At 38.9% G+C, this 17503-nt stretch overlaps 1 protein-coding gene and 1 non-coding gene across 11 annotated transcripts in view; both read right to left on the bottom strand.

The window, feature by feature from the left end:
- The window catches only part of CNOT1 (CCR4-NOT transcription complex subunit 1), a 103653-nt gene that overhangs the window by 39170 nt on the left and 46980 nt on the right, over positions 1–17503 (bottom strand). For 3 of the 10 annotated variants that reach the window (XM_026652833.2, XM_026652837.2, XM_026652841.2), the window contains 9 exons: positions 14813–14963; positions 12674–12875; positions 11989–12135; positions 10668–10792; positions 8161–8447; positions 6491–6569; positions 4560–4793; positions 3881–4021; positions 2098–2277 (listed from right to left, as the gene is read on the bottom strand). In XM_026652833.2, coding sequence (XP_026508618.1) covers positions 2098–2277; positions 3881–4021; positions 4560–4793; positions 6491–6569; positions 8161–8447; positions 10668–10792; positions 11989–12135; positions 12674–12875; positions 14813–14963 — 1546 coding nt within the window. The remainder of the gene's footprint in view (positions 1–2097; positions 2278–3880; positions 4022–4559; positions 4794–6490; positions 6570–8160; positions 8448–10667; positions 10793–11988; positions 12136–12673; positions 12876–14812; positions 14964–17503) is intronic. The other 7 variants (XM_026652836.2, XM_026652843.2, XM_026652835.2 and 4 more) reach the window with 4 other exon arrangements.
- On the bottom strand, positions 14342–14477 carry LOC112107547. Its single transcript, XR_002908192.1, has one exon. It is a non-coding gene; the product is annotated as a small nucleolar RNA SNORA50 (small nucleolar RNA).

Below are 17503 nucleotides of genomic sequence, written 5' to 3'. Positions count from 1 at the left end.
AAATGGCCACTATCATTCATGAAAACCCTTAAAATTAAGGCATGTGACTTGTGGATTAACAATGAAATACTTTGCAGATGACGACATTTTTAAAACCATGATTGCCTTGAGATTAAGTTTATCCAGCAGTATGCTAGTATACTATGTACACCTCTACCCCGATATAATGCTGTCCTCGGGAGCCAAAAAAAGAATCTTACCGCGTTATAGGTGAAACCGCGTTATATCGAACTTGCTTTGATCCACTGGAGTGTGCAGCCCCGCCCCCCTGGAGCACTGCTTTACCGCGTTATATCTGAATGTGTGTTATATCAGGTTGAGTTATATCGGGGTAGAGGTGTATCTGTGTGGCTTTGCCCATTTAATTCAGGGGGTTGTCTACACCAATTTACAAGGGTACAGTTAAACCACTGCAAACCTCTGTGTGGATACTTACTTCTGTTTAAGACTATCAAGTTTAGCTTCAACATATACCAATCAACTTCAGCTAAATCAAAAATAAGTCTGATTTAAAACAAGAGCATCCACACAACCTTTAAACTAGTACAAGTGAGTTGATGTCTAATCACAATTTAAACCAGCCAGAACTCTTGCCATTTAGACAAGTCGTTCAATGCTGTAAACTGTAGGATCAAGGACCGACACCCCTATGGTTTTGTAGGGCACTGTACACGCTCATGGTATTCCCCAAACCCTTAAATTCATAAATTTTATTAGAAGCTTGCTAGATTCATCATGTCACTGCATGTCTTATTTAAAAAGGACTCTGGCACTAGTGTGTTTTGTTTCACAAATCCTACATAGTGAACTAGTCAGTTCTAACAGGACAATTTCATTTCTTCCATTTATTACAATGAATGACATCTGTAAGACATCTATTAACTGGTCAACATTTTCTTGGATATGCATTCAAGAAGGCTCTATCTGCAACTCTGATTCTTGGTACAAATAGATACAGTATTTCATCTGACCATTCACTACAGTCTGCAAGCACAAGTATTTAAAGTCTATCCCAACTGCAAGAATGTTACTATAAGAAGTTGAAAATTAACAAGTCACTGATAGAGGGGGAAAAAAAGTGGCACCACGCTGATATCAAGCCAGTCAATTTACACACTGAAGTCTTAGTTGTCAGATTCAAAACCTAGTTATCTAAACCTAAAGCGTTGTTATACTAAACAGGTTTGTAACTAACGTAATAGATAACTAACAGCCAAAAAATGTTGATAGATATATCCTATTTCCTGACATAAGCTCAGTTACCCCAGGTCTGCTGAACCATACTTTTTGGAATTTAGTAGTCCTGTCAAAAAAACTTACTCTAAATGAACTAATAAAATTAAGGGATTGCTCCCCTTTCTAGAAAGTTTGATTTTAAAATCATGACCATTTGGACACTGTCTTCCCATTTTATACGTAATTCTGAATGGTTTAATATAAAGATTTAATACAAATGTTTCAGAAAGCATTTTTCAAATTTTGCTGGATTTATGTATGTTATCAAAACAGTTAACTAGTCTATAGAAAAACAAGTAAACAGCAGTTGAAAACACTACACCTGCCCTGGAGTCTCCCAAGCTGTTGGTTTTATAGCCCCATTTTCCTTTTAAAGAAATAATCTTTCCTGTGCTACTGTTTGAAATAAAAAACTCCCCCTCCCACACACAGAAGTTACCTATACAAAATGCTGTCAAATGCAAACATTCTCCCCTCTAATCTTTCACAAGTTTTTAGTGGGGTTTTGGAGCTGTGCTCCGGCTCCGCTTCAGCTCCAGGCAAAAGCCTGCAGTTCTACTGCTCTGGAGCGGCTCCGCACTCCAGCTCTGGGCTCCGCTCCAAAGCCCTGGTAGGTATCATTCTCCAGATGCAAGTAGCACAGGTAGATACCAAGCCTACTCAAGGTTTAGAAAGGACCATATAAATGCCAATTACAGTACTCAAGGCACTTTTCCTACCCAAATTATGATAAAAACCTGTTTGTCTACTTGGTAAATTATGGATAATTTAGAAGTTTCACACCATATTTGGATAGCAATGCAGTGTCTATTATTGAAAACTGCAATTAAGTGTCAGAAGAAAAAGCAACATACTACTCACCTTGATATTTCTGTAGGTTTCATTCAGAACCATCTTGTTAAACTCTGGATTCTTAAGAGTGTCAAGGAAATTTGAATATAGGCTGTGAAAATTTGGCTCAATACTGACTCTCTTCATCACAAGATATTGTGAAACCCAAGGCATGAACTCTTCTTTCACAGTTTCCTTCAGCTCCTCAACCTGGCTCCACCACAAAACAAAGTCACAGAAATTAGGATGAAAACAGATTGGGGGGGGGGGGATGACTTGACTAGTACTGATAAATTTTACTAAATATTTTAATGTTTGTTTTGACTGAGTGATTCCAGAACCATTTTGGTCATTCAAGGATTACTTTAGCCAATGAATCAACTTAAATCTGTTTCAAGCACTTGAGTGCAGTAACCCTACCTTTCGTGAAATGCTGGATATTTACTGCATTACAGATCATTAAAGAAAGTTTAATTTAGTATAATTTACTGAAGGACAGCCCTGGACATTGAAGGTGTCTGTTCACAGAACAGAGACCATGGGTGGCAGTCCTGGAGCAGGTTTCTACTGTGAACCTAAACTCTAACCTAGAAACTCTAGTGGAAGAGGAGAGCAGCTTAATCTCTGACTATACAATCCTTAGCTCTGATTATCAAACAGATACTAGTTGTGGTTGCATTTTCTGCAGTGTGAATACTTGTCTAGATCACACCAAAAACAGTCATCAAAGTATTGTCCAAACAGTGATATGACTAGTACAAAACTTCTTTATTATAGCAGCTACCTACTAGGAAGTGTTCCCCTGAAACCAGAGGGGAATAGAATGTGACAATACACAGTTCTAGTTTAGACAAAGGATGTTGCTTTGTGAAGAGAATGAAGCAGCATCATTGAACAAGAGCAGTTAACTATTCAAAGATTACTGGATACCACATTTCTTTGATGTGAAATATAGCAACACTAACATGGTCATTTCTATTTCATCTTGGTACTCTTATCTTTGGGCGAATTGTTGAAAATAGCATGCAAAGAATATCTTTTAGAAGGGCACACTTGAAACTTTTTAAAATGGACTAGATTTCAAGTACTAGAGCTGCCCCTGAACTTGCCATCAAATTTTTTTTTTTTTAAACAAAGTGTGTTGCTGTGTGACAGACCTACCCCTGTACATCAGATGTAGCACCCAGAACTATTTTTTAGAAGACCAAAAAATTTAAGCAATGAGATTTCAAGTACATCTCCCTAAAGGGGGGGGGAGAGAAAAGAGGGAATTATTCAATGCAGTGCTGTAGGAATATACATCTTCTAGTCCCACAGTAGAAGGGCTACTAAGGGCTGGTCTATACTTAGACGCTAGTTCGGCGGCTGGGGATCGAACTTCCGGGTTCGATTTATCGCGTCTGGTCTGGACGCGATAAATCGAACCAGGAAGTGCTCACCGTCGACTGCGGTACTCCATCTCAACGAGAGGAGTACCGCGGAGTCGACGGGGGAGCCTGCCTGCCCCGTGTGGACTGCGTCTGAACCGCGGTAAGTTCGAAGTAAGGTATGTCGACTTCAGCTAAGTTATTCACGTAGCTGAAGTTGCGTACCTTACTTCGACTTGGGGGGTAAGTGTAGACCAGGCCTAACTCAGACTGAGATGAGAGGAAATTAGTTAATATTCTTACAAAATATAGTTGTAGTTAAGATCTACAAGGTTTGTTTTTTCAACAGTTTCTATTCACCTTCATCATCCATGACATTAGAACAGATTACTTCCTGCTACAAATAGGTAATAAAATGAAACAAGGTAACATTCTGCCACACTTGCCTTCTGTGTCATATTTGATTGAGACAGATTATTGAATATGAAAGCAATTTTTTCCTGAACATTTTCTGGGGGCTCCACAATTCTCTCAGTTTGATCTGTTGCCACTAGCAAGGTATCGATGTTGGTAGTATTAATGGAAGGCTGTAGGAAGATAATGACAATTAAGAAAAACATATTGCAAAGAGGGACAGTACTAAGAGGCAAAAGGTCAAGGAGGACTTTTGTTCAGTTTAATAGTAAAGTTAGCACTTTGATCTTCTATTGAGAAAGGTGACCTAAAGAGTGGAAAGAAGCAGTGTTTATGAAGTGTGAATATTCAACCCAATCCCCATTCATTAGGTCTATAGGTGCCTTTTTTAAAAAGGGAACCTGCAACATGAAAGCCATGTTACCCCCCGCCCCTTAATATTTTCTAGCCAAAAAGCAAAATTAGCCAAAGACTCATTGGCAAAAGGCTGGCCTGCGAAGAACAAGGTTACTTACTACCAATCAAAAAAGCTTGTAAGAGACGAAATGCTTTAAGTTACAAATATGAATATGAACAGGATCACAACTTGACAACCTAAAATATAGAACTTCTCGTGACTGGTTAACCCCTAGGTACTCATTGAGAGTCAGCCGTTCCCATAATTCTGTTGATCTCCCAATAAGAGCCCTATGAAGCGATGGGGTAACTTACCGGCACATCCTTTTTGAAGCTGACTCCAGTTGGTCGGGTGATTGTAATGGTTTTTGCCACAGTGGTGGTGGTGGTGGAGGTGGTTACTATAGTGCTGACTTGGCCAGCAAGAGGAGCTTTTGCTGGGGCCTGGGCCTGGGCCTGAGCCTGGGCAAGTGCAATACTTCCAGGGGTGGTGATTGAACCCTGCATCTTCACAGGAGGATCTCTGGATTGCTGTCCATATTCAATGTACTAGAGTAAGGCAGACAAGAGATGTACTGAAATTCACACAGGTAGCAATGAAACTGCATCCTAATACTGGAGTCCTACCAACTCTAGTTCACCACATCGAATTTTACAGAAAGTTGCAGTCTGGAAATTTTGTAGGAGAGTTTCTGGGTAATTCCAGAACCAGAATTAAGTCACTCCGTATGATGTATGACATTTGTAAATTCACTTGCAAAACCTAGAGATGAACTCCCTGTTAAGAGAAGTTCTACCAGAGAAGCCTCTTTTCAGTCCCTGTTTATTTAATGGTAAAGAAGGACTGGATGGTATGGCCTTCAAAGGCATGAATGCTATCCCCAAGCTAGAGAGGCTGCTGCTGAGTGCCACAAGGCTTGACTTCCTTCCAAGTCCAGACAGACAGCATTCCCCACACTGCTGGCCTGCGGAGTGAGAAAAATATAAGGGGAATGTGTGAACATCAAAAGACCTGCTATGCAGAGTGGACAAGAAAGTCTTCCCCAAAGACTTCAATGACAGTATAAAGATAGAGGAAGGCTGAACTATGCAGTGATCAAGGAAAAAGCCAGTTCCAATAATCTGTCTTAAATTTCTGCACTCACAGAAGTAATTATACAATGGTTAACTTTTTTTTCCATAGTGGTGCATTTGCCTCGATCAGTGGTTCTCAAACTGGGGGTCACAACCCCTCAAGAGGTCTCAAGGTTATTATGTGGGGGGTCAGGAGCTGTCAGCCTCCACCCCAAATCCCACTTTGCCTCCAGCATTTATAATAGTGTTAAATATTTTTAAAGTGTTATTAATTTATAAGCGGGTCACACTCAGAGGCTTGCTGTGTGAAAGGGGTCACCAATACAAGTGTTTGAGAACCACGGCCTAGATATTTACAACGCACGGGTCAAAAAGTAGACAGATGCCAGATGCATCACTTAAACCAATAATCAAATAGTTGAGACAGCTACAAGATTTTGCTTTATTTGTGGAGTAAAGGTATTGTCTACTTGATGTCATGGCAGACCTTTATTTTTACTGAGCTGCAACTAAACATTCAAAAGCGTGGCCTTAGGATAACCTTCTGTGCATTCCTCCCCCCACCCCAACAGAAGGATCATTGAGACAAACCCATAATCAACATTGCTTTTACTGTTTGGACTACAGTGCATTCCCATTATTTTGATCAGACCTTCAGGAACCTAGTTCTTCTGTCCCTTGTTTGGATTACTTTTAGCAGGTCTGAACACATAATTTGATCATTAACCACAGAAGAGGGGCATTTATTCAATAGGGAAGCCCAAAATTCTGAAGGAGACAGGAATATAAACCCAGAGAAGATTCATGGCAAGGATAAGATCTTAGACATTAATACATGACAGCACTTTTTAAGTGGCAATATGCCCTGGATGGCCACATGGCTACACAGGTTAGGCACTTCTTTCCAAACGAGCAAGCCAAATAAACTTACAGAAAAATGGAAGGCACTGGTCCCTACCCCTACTGCCATTCCCCCAAACCCAAGGAAAATGCATTCAAGTCTAGAATTTGCTCACACAAAACATTAAAAATTGTTTGTATTTTGTTTTTATGGACTTGTACTGTCATACAAAACTTATGAACGTTTAGGCCATTTTTAATGCAAATAGAAATCAACTCAATCGATTGTTTCTCAAATTAATGAATTAGTTCTATCATTTTTAAACACTCACCTCCTGTAGGTGATGAGGGAACTGTATAAAGTGACTAATAGAAGCCAAGTGCTGACAATACTGGGGATAGTCCTTCAATCTGTCAACAGTAAAACTATCCATTAGTCAGAGAGAAAGCAAGAGCCCTGATCAAGAACATACCACAGAGCAATACAAACTACTTACTGGCTATGTTGCTCCCTTAACACATCAAAGTTGCTTCTAAACTTTCCAGCTGTGCTACACAAGTGATTTTTGTAAGAGGATTTGTTGCAAAATAATTTGAGAGCAGTTACCCTTGCATTGCACTGCTATTAAGTCCTATTAACCCATCTATTCCCAAATATTTAACACCTAGACAGTTTACTATTTAGCAAGGCAACAACCTTACTAGATGCTAAATTTTGTGTTTGCAGCAATGGCAGCTTGATTATACTTCTAGTTTAATGTTTAGAACTACCCCTGTACCTGACAATGAAGCCTCTCCCTGTATGTACAGTGGTTTTATTCTGTGCATTTGCGAATGCAAGATAGAGCACTACTAAAATTGATGAAAACTAAGTTTTAAAATCCCATGTATAATGGTATGTGCATTTTACCAAGAGAGAAGTAACAGAGGCTGCTAAAGGATTGGGTATGTCAGTCTTGACAGTGCCATTTTATTCTGCTAGGCTACAGAATGTTAATAGCTGTAACAAGACATCCAGCCATATAAAATAAACAGCTGCTTGTATCTTAAATGTAGCCTGAAATATTCCAAGGCTGGATAAGATGATAAAGAAAAAATTGAAGAATAAGGGCAGGAGCACCTCAGGTAGAATCATGTTTTCAGAGCATACATTTAAAGGTGCTAAATTGGCACCTTTTAATTAAGGAAGTCTTCTTAAACATAAGGAAGACTTTTCCCTTGTGTCTCCAGTGATACTTTTAATAGAGCCAGACTATCTGAACAGTTTCCCCATTTGCAAATAGCCTATATTCCTTGCCCCAAATATCTGGGAAAGTCTCCAAGTGTCTGAGGAAATGGTCTCACTGGCAATATTTCATAGGCATTTTGTGGAAAGAGGAAAAATTAAGCATCTGCTAGCTGAAACGTATGCAAATAGTGAAGTTTGGAGATTCTCTCTGTATTACTACAAGGGTATTTCTTGTAACCCTACAGATAGCCAGTTAAGTAGAATATTCCACAACATGGCTCATCCGAGATTTAACACTTTAGTGAGGGACTAAAATTTGTGTTCTATAGCAGCACTTAGTGTCTGACCAATCTCACATTTAAGAAGTAACTTAAGTTACTCTTGAATAAGGATGCACATGTAGAAAATTCTTAACCGGGGATCAAGCTTTACCAGTTTAGTCTCTAAAGTACTGAAATACCATTAAGTCAAGCCTTAACACTTGACTGAATTAGATCTAATAAAATATGTTCAGTTGAATTTTAGAGATAGAGATGTTTGAATGTAGTTTCAACCCATGTTGACTATATTTAACACAAAAACTGATTATCTTAGGCGGGTTTTATATGTGAGCTTGGAATTGGTGAATTATGTTCCAGTTGTGAGATGTGCAAGTATGATGACATACCATTAATTCTGTATTGCTACTACTAAGCATATGACTAGAGCAGACATAAGTTTAATAAGATATCCCATGCATTTTTTTCTTTTAAAAAGATTACAAAAATCACTCACCTATTTTTAAATCTATCTAGTGCAGCAATACCAAAATAGTACATTTTGGATGCAAAAGGCTTTCGTAAGGCTTCAAGAACATAGCGCAGGGCCAGGCCCAATGCCATGTAAGTAACCAGTCCTTTCTCTATTATCCCACCAAAGAGGCAGGCTGTTATGTGCAGCTCTTTGTCTGGGTATTGGGGGAAAAAACGGTACTCCTCAAACAAGTTCCTCAGCATACAGTTAAACACTTCTCGTTCCCGCTTAATGTTGGAGTCCTTAAACCTCTGTAGCATTTCTAATACCTGCAAAGAAATAGAAACTGTTACCAAGAGACTGATTTCATCTCAGCCCTTTCACACCAGTGGGTTCAAGAGCACCTGCAACTAGTCACTAATGTAAATTGCACTGGGAAAACCCAATTCCCAGTGCAAAACTGCCAAACCTGAGGGCAGGGATCTATATGTAAAACTCAAACTTTTTTTTTAATTATTTAAAGTCTTGTCAAGAGATGGCGGGACAACTAGCTTTAGTGTAGCTGTTCCACAGATTCTGTGGATGCTAGAAACTTCATCTGTTCGTACTGTAGCTGTCTTACAATTGTTCAGGTCAGTATCTTTTTTGCAAAAGCTTTTGAGTAGTTTGTCGATCTGATAGCACTGCTACATTTACAGGTCATGTGGCTTCATCTTAGCTGTACATATTCAAATTGGGCTAAGTTTATGTACATAGTATCAGCCCAAAAGTATTCATTTTTAAAGCACTGAAAAGTGCAATTATGGTCAGAAAAGGGACCATGTTTAAAAAAACCCCACTACCTCTCACTCAGATCTGCTCTCTGCATATCCCAGCTGATGTCTGCTTTAGGCCTTATTTTAAGAAAGATCTCGTTAGCACAGTACAGCTAACAAATGAGAAAGAAAGCTAGATTTTATTTGGTTCAGAGTAAATTCTGATTGCAGAATCATCAGGATAATACACAAGTCACACACCCCTCATTTGAATTTCATTCTAAGGTTGAGTTTGTAGGACTGGCAGTTATACAGATCTTTAGCTGTAAAACTGATTGAGTTTGATCAAAACATGGAATCCCAAGAAGTCATTTTAATTGGTATAATAGTTTTAAATCTTCCCCAGGAATCTCTAAATAGTTATGAAAGTAACATTCAAGGCTTCACAACAGGAGTGTTTCAAGCACACAGTAAGGAACGAGTGTGCAAGTATTTTACATACCAATTGTGCACCTGAGCAATAACTCCAATTATGCCCATCTGTGCAAATAAAATGTCAGACTGTCTTAAGTTGTAGTCTCATATGCATGTAAACTGCTTTTAAAAAGGCAGTTTTTCTTCAAACCTATGGCCTTGGCGAAAGGAATAAATAAGCAAAATCCTATTTTACTCAGGTCAAATGGACAGTTTATCAATTTTCTTCAAAATCCTCAGACATTCTAGTTTGTCAGATCAATACTTCCGACATGCTTGCTTCTGAGTTAAGACAATCCCTTGAATGTCATTTTAGCAGAGTAAATACTTTCATTCTAATTTTCCCCCACTTCAATATACATGAAGCAATTGGAAATTCAGCACCAGTTTTTTTTTTTTTTTTACAGTATTTGGACTGTGAAGTAATTGATTGGGGGGAGGTTCCCAAGAATATTTGCTGTAGATTAGACCTGCTAGAGTATTGCTCATAATTTCATTTTTTCCTTTATCAGATATTAAAGGCCATGTTTATATTTATAAATTTGTCAGATTTATTTGCAATGGTCATCAAATGAGAATTTTCTTTGTACTGCTCCTAAATTTGATTCTGAAATACAGGAAGTAGAGATCATTAAACAGTGCTTTTCAATAATCCGTAAGTGTGCAAATATATTTAGAGGGACATCGTTAACTTGAAATAGTCTATTTCAACAAGCAAACTGAACTTGGCCTCAGGATTATACTTGCCACTGAGTCTCCCTGATATTTGTCTCTTAAAAAAAAAAAAAAGAAAATTTAATAAAGTGTTTTCTTCTCCCTGTTGTGCGAGACACCCAAGAAAGGTGAAATTGACTAGTGACAGGAGAAGTAAACCACTACACAGTACTGTCAAGGGTATACGCTAAAACTGAAGAGTATTTTTCACTTGTCATTTATAGTAATTTTAGGTGTTAATTGCATAGGTTAATTCTTTTCAGATAAAAATATAATTTAAGTTAACGGTGTCCCTTTAAGCTTTGGCACCAATGTTAAATACTTGTGCTTGGATTTCACATGACTAGGTCCACCCAATTTAACATTTTCAGCAGCTAGAACTTAAAACTGCACTTAATGCACAAGTGCAACTGGGTGTTTTTACCCTGTGTACAACAAACAGGTTCTTGAAAATTTGTGCACTCAATTTACTTCCTCAAACTGCAACCAAACAAAAAGCAATGTTGCTATTGCCTCAATATTTATTAAAGACATTAAGGAGAATTACTTTCAACCATAAAACAAGTCTCTGGACAAGTGATGTGATCATTGCAGAAGGAAACTCACCTCATCTACAGACATGGTGGGATGTGGTGGATGATTATAAATGCGCTGAAAGTAGCTGTTCGCTTCATCATCTATTTCTTTACTAAAGTGCTGATTTGCCTCTGGCCACACCTGAGATAAGTCAGCTGTTGGGAAAATGGACAAAGTAACATTTGAGTTAATTCATTAGCAAATGACTTTTTTTCCTTGTTCTTTTCAATTCATTTTCAGATATCTGTTCAAACATATGTAGAACCTACATAATTCTCTTGCCAGGGCTGAAATGCTTTTAAGTAGTTTTTGTTTATTTAATGAGCACAAGTTTTATTTAAAACCACAGGTCTGTTAACTTAGTAAGATTTGTGTTTTGCCAACAGTGATCAATCTGAAACAAACTGAATGTTAAGCTAGTGCTCCTAGAATAGATTTCACCTCTAAAGTTTATTATATTGAGGCCTAACCCAATGTGCAAATGAACATAAAAAGAGCATGCTACACAACACTAACATGCAGACAGTCTTTCACACAAGCTCTTTCAGGTCAACCAGTGCACTTCAAGCCAAGTCACTGAATGCTCAGCCCAAACTGCAGAGGGTCAAATCAACCTCCAACTGTACGTTCACTGGGGACCTATTAGTTTAGCTTTTCACGCATTCAGTTTTATGGACAAGCTGCCAGATCGTGGACTTACTGACATAATGAGGTCTGAAAGGTTTAATATCAGATTGCACCTCTTAGTCACCAAAGCAAACGGTGTGAAATTTGACTGTATGCACAGTCAAGAGATACAGCTGTGCCAGTTAGACTCTTGGCTGGACTGGGGAGACCAAATATTCCATTCCCAGAAACAAACTAGCCTGAATTCATTTTTCTTCCCAGTTTTAGCATTCTAATTCACCACTTCCTCCCTTTATTAAATCCTCTGACTGGTAATATCCCACTCAAAGCACCTCTGGTTTATTAGTTTTCTCTACAGAATTTCATTTTTGTAACACTAATATCTCACACACATACATATATAAAACCCCTTATAAAAAGACTGGGCATATTTTGTTCATATACAGCAGAACAAAGAAGCAGAGCAACACCGTTCATGCGGATTTATAACATTTCATTGAGTTATTTACTTTACTACAAAACTGCTTCTTTCTACTCCCTCAGGGCTACTCGGCAAGCTTCTACTGCTAGGAGTTTTAAAGTAGCCTGTTTCATGCTGCAGAGTGAAAACCAGAGCCACGTTTCTGGGATCTGCCATCTACCGGCCACAAGCCTGCCCTGGAGGAAATGCAGGTTAACTGCAGACCACAGTCACACTTCAGTCACAGACAACACTACCACTTACAAGGTTTCATCTTACTCTGCTGGAATGTAGGCTGGTTCAGTCCAGATGTACTCAGTTTCCTTTGCACGAATGGATCGTTGTTCACTGCAGGGAGGCCAAGGGCCCCAGTCCCTATACCAGTTAGGCTACCCGTAGTAAGACCACCTACTGGGGCCAAACAAGGTATCAGTCATCTCATTTGTACTCAGCTACTTGCATGTAGTAAGAAAAAATGCTTATTCCCACAAACTTGACCAGCTAGGTCACGTAATAACTATCCCCATGTTATCCAATTTCATATGCAACTTTTTAGTCCATATTATGCTACTACCAGCGGTCTACTGAAGTCTGTCAAAAGGCTTAGATTGTTCCCAATCAAAAGTTCATCCTTTTATTCAAATGCAGCACTTTAATATACTTCAGATGGTCTTCAATGGGCAAAACAGTCCAAGGAGGTCAGAACTGCATACCCACAATTTTTTATTTTTATTTTTTAAATGGGACCCTCCCTTTATTGAAGTACATTATATTGATTTGTTATGCTGCACTGAGCACTTTGGTGTGGAAGTGGGAGCAAAGGGTATGTAATTTTAATTAAATCCTAGGAAATATAAGCATACTGCTGTTCTTGCCCAATACCTCTGACCAAGGCAACTGTAGCAGTACTTGAACAATTCTGTTACCTCAAAATGCAAACAAGTAGTACCTGGAAGTTGTGAAGAGAGTCCTCCAATGCCACTGAAAGCAGTTGTCTGATTTTGGGTGGAAAGGGGAGGAAATGCTTTTGCTGGTGACTGAGGCGTACTGAAAGCAGAACCCAAATTTGGAGGGAAGCCTTGCATACTCTGGGTATGTGGAACAGCTGAACCACCTAAACTAAGAGATGCCATCCCAGCAAGCGGGTCAATCTGAATAAAGAAATGCAGATTATAAACAGCCAGATACACTTATCAGCTCTTCTTAGCAATAACTGACAGACACCACTCCAATACTTTCTTAGGGACTATTTTTAACACATAGGTGCAACTTTAGCCTATGACATCATACAGGTCACCCCAACAAGATTCTGTTTATCTACAAAATGTTAGACATTTAGCACATTTTTAGATTTAACCTAAGACTGCTACAACCCCAGAGATGTAAAATTCAAGTCTATTAAAAGCTTTTGGAGATTCAAGACCTTAGTATTACACATTTGACTTCGAACAACAAAAATTGGATTAAAAAACAATACTTAGATATCTGCTATTACAGCAACTTATGACTTTCAGTTTTAGGTCACATTAAAAGTTATTGGCTGCAGTGAAATTTCATGATCAACACTATTTATAGATCTCATTATTGTATAAGGGATCCCATTGTGTCCAATTTTAAGAGAAAACTGGAATATGATCTTTTGCATAGGCCTTCAGAGATCCCACAATATTAGCAACTATTAGAGATGCTGACTCTAGGAGAAAGAACGAGGAGTACTTGTGACACTTTAGAGACTAAAATTTGAGCATAAGCTTTCGTGGGCTAAAACGCACTTCATCGGATGCATGCAGTGGAAAATACAGTAGGAAAGTGTGTGTGTACGTACACACACCCACACACACACTGAAAAAAATGGGTGTTGCCATACCAACTATAAGGAGAGTGATCAATTAAGGTGGGCTATTATCAGCAGGAAGAAAAAAAAACGTCTGTACTCACACCTTGTCAACTGTTGGAAAAGGGCCAACCCTATTATCACTACAAAAGTTTTTTCCTCCTGCCGCTAACAGCCCACCTTAATTGATCCCTCCCATTATAGTTGGTATGGCAACACCCATTTTTTCATGTTGTTCGTGTGCACGCGCATCTTCCTACTATATTTTCTACTGCATGCACCCGATGAAGTGGGTTCTAGCCCACGAAAGCTTATGCTCAAATACATGTTAGTCTCTAACACGCCACAAGTACTCCCCATTCTTTTTGCTGATACAGACTAACACAGCTACCACTCTGAAACCTGACTCTAGGAGGTGAGAGTTCTAGAACTGCATCATCTATCCAGAAGATGGCCAGGCTACAGACTAGTTATCTAAAACATTCTGCTGCTCTAATTGCTCACAGTAGCAGTTTGTATTGTTCCCAGGATATTATTTAATAGGTTTATCTAAGGAGTAGTTTTCCCACTTCCGAGAGCTGTTAAACTGCTTTACTTCTTTAGCCTGCAAAATATTGATGCCTTTGACATCTATAGAAATACTGAAGTGCCACTAGTTTATAGGGAAAAAGTTAATTTCTTAACATTTCAATGTGCCATTGAATGTAGTTGCTAGAAGCAAAATCTGTCTGGAATGTGTTGCTCCCAGAGGAGGAAGGGGTGGTGAGCGGCAGGGAGTAACTTAAATGTACCTTGTTTTTAAAAGAGCAGTTCAGTTGAGAGCTGAAGAGCCCCAGTTATAACAAGTCCTTATGCTCTAGCACTGTTGCTTGGCCCGTGAAGCTACAAACAAGACACATCAGGTTCAAAGGCAGTGCTTATTCCTCAAAAGTCTCAGTAAATTCTTTACCACTTTAAAGAAACCTTCACTATATTTTTAATTAAGCCAAATTTGTATTTCACTTTTTACTGCTCCCATTCTAAGCATCAGTTACTTGTTACAAACATTCCAGAAGTGAAAGTTAGCTCTGAACTAAACCCATTACACACTATTTTGTAGTTAAAACACAAGCAAATTATGTAGACATGCATGTACAAGTAGTTTAAGGGAGCCAACTGACATATTATTTAGTTCCGTTACCAGAGTTCAGTTTATGCAGCACACACAAATACCAATTATCACAGTTCTGAAATGGTAGCATGTCATTTATCTACCTGTACAGGAGAGATGGCATCCAAGCTGCTAGCACTTGGTGGACGTCCCTTTGGCATGACTCCAGGTGGTGGCTGTCTAGCCTTGTTCATGACATTACTGCAATTGGCTACCATAGTGAGGATGGTCTCTGACAGCTCCTGAGAAACGCTCCTGAGCAGAGAAGAGTTAGGTGATAAGCCATATGGCATTCCTGAGGCTGGCCAATCCAGCCTGTTCAGTTTCTCTTTAGCAAGTGGGACCATGTATTTCAAGACAGGCAATAAGTGTGGCTTTGGAGAAGTAGATAAAAGTTAAGATTTTGCAATTACTTTACAATAATTTGACTATCCCTACTGTTGTATCTCTTCGTTAGACTCACTAAGAAGTGACTTGAGAAGCACTCCAGAGACTTCTAGAACCTACAAACCGCAGCGTGTCTTTCTAAAAGACTTACGCTAGACTTTAAACCCAAAACAGATGGCTGAGTGACTGTAGATACCATCTTTAGTGAAAAGTTACATTGTTAAGTCAATATGCTTATCCCCCTCATGCTAAGAAGATGCTTGTTTTCAGATCCACAGTTCATCAGGCACTGGAACATGAGTAATTAGCAGTAGGTACCTTATAGCTCTAAGCAAGCAACGAAACCCTGCCCCCTGTAGTGTACAGGCAGTCCTCGCACTTACGACAACTGGTTCCTGAAAACCGCGTTTAAGTAGAAACATCGTAACTCAGAACTGCAATCCACTACATTGCAGGACCGAGCGTCGTAAAGTCGAATCAGGGTATCAATTCATAAGTGCCGTTCCTCATAAGTAACTGTACTATATTGAATCTTAGCTACATTTTATTTGATTTCCATTCGATACATAGGAAAAGGACAGTCTTGATAGGGAAATTAGTTTTCCAGACTTTATTATCCTGTGTCAATACTTATGTCTTAGATACACTACTGAATAACTTCAAGGATTAAGACACACTGGGTCGCCTAAAAACAGAATATGCATCTTTGCCACAACAGAGTTAAAAAAGAACAGACTCCTAGGAAGCCCTAGTCTATTTCTTGGCACGGGGATCTCTAAAAAACAAAAAGGGCTGTACTGCTTCAGAAAGCCTTAAGTCAAAGTCAAAAGTCATGCTGCCCAAGATGAGAGCATCTTTCAGTGGGCTCTTAGACCTTACACAGTAGTAAGTAGTCAGAAGATAAAACTATTCATTTGTTATCCTCTGAAATATTACAACTGGCCTTCTCATATAGAAATAGATCCAAGGCTAGACTTGTCATTTGCCTCTTAAGACAAGTCTTTATAAAAAGAATCCCTTGTTCTACATTAGCTATAGCACCCACATTTTGTGAAAAGTGAGCAGCTACCCAGTAAGCAGACCTCAGAATTTTGTAGGAGGAGTGCTTTCTCTCCCCTTCCACAGACTGATCAGAATTAAAGTGGCCTTAAGGCAGTTTCTTAATTCGCTAATTAAACTAAACTGAATTATGGTCAGTTCAATTCTGAACAGAAGCATCCACACAGGGATTTCATGCAGTTCAACTAATCCACTTCCAATTCACACCTTTAGTTAATTTGGATTAATTTTCCTGGATGTCCCCCATGTAGGCAAGCCCAAAGTATTGCCTATTCTCCATCTATAACCAGCTATTACTGTAGGAGGAGCACCTCACAATCCCTACTATATTTATCCCCACACCACCCAAGAGGTAGGGAAAGTGCTATTATCCCCATTTTACAGATGATGAACTGAGGCAAAGAGACAGTGATTTGCTCAAGGTCACAAAGTAAACAGGGTTCAAGTCCCCACTCTGTTAAGTCTCCAGAGTCTGAGGCTAACCCTGCTAAGAGGGGGGAGGGATAGCTCAATGGTTTGAGCATTGGCCTGCTAAACCCAGGGTTGTGAGTTCAATCCTTGAGGGGGCCATGTAGGGATCTGGGACAAAAGTCTGTTTGGGGATTGGTCCTGCTTTGAGCAGGGGGTTGGACTAGATGACCTCCTGAGGTCCCTTCCAACCCTGATATTCTAGGATTCTAACCACTAGACCATCCTTCCTTATGCACTCATTTGTAGCAGTTAAGTCACATCAAGAGAGTTAGTTACATTAAATGCTTTCTGAGCAATTCTTTTTAAGAAAGCCATTGCTGTAATTGCTACATGGATACTATGTGGATGTGAGGATGAGATTGTTCGTTATGGAGTCTATTTAAATAAGGCTCACATTTATGAAAGTTTGAAGCCAGCTTGGATAAAAACTAAAAATAATTCATATTTTATTGAAATTAAATACAGGTTCTTTTAAAAAATAAACCCATTTAAGATTAAATTCGAAGTTGACACCCTATGTTAAGGCCTTAAATGATTAAAATAATTTAAATGAAATACAAAAAATATTAAGCAGTACATTTGATGCCAAGTCTTAAAGAAAGTCAAATAACTGAATTGGTGGACGTCACTAGTTAACCACCTGGAACTAGAATTTGTTGAAGTGCTAAAGCAGCTGTAGACCGGTGCAGAGAATATTTTCTTCATTTCAGTTTATTCAACTACTTCAGGTCAATGACTAATTCCTTCTAAGGTGAGCCAATTGGGAGTTGGGAAAAAAGCAGGAAAACTTAGATTGGAAAAGAAAAAACATGTATACACACTAGATGCAAGGATGAGATCTACTAGTTCCATAATCTTGAAGGACATAGTAAATTGAA

The sequence above is a fragment of the Terrapene carolina genome, unplaced genomic scaffold, assembly GCF_002925995.2.
Source record: "Terrapene carolina triunguis isolate 2854851 unplaced genomic scaffold, T_m_triunguis-2.0 Scaffold130, whole genome shotgun sequence".
Classification (NCBI taxonomy): Eukaryota; Metazoa; Chordata; order Testudines; family Emydidae; genus Terrapene; species Terrapene triunguis.
The sequence above is the reverse complement of the archived record's forward strand: the minus strand, read 5'-3'. Positions and strand labels throughout refer to the sequence as shown.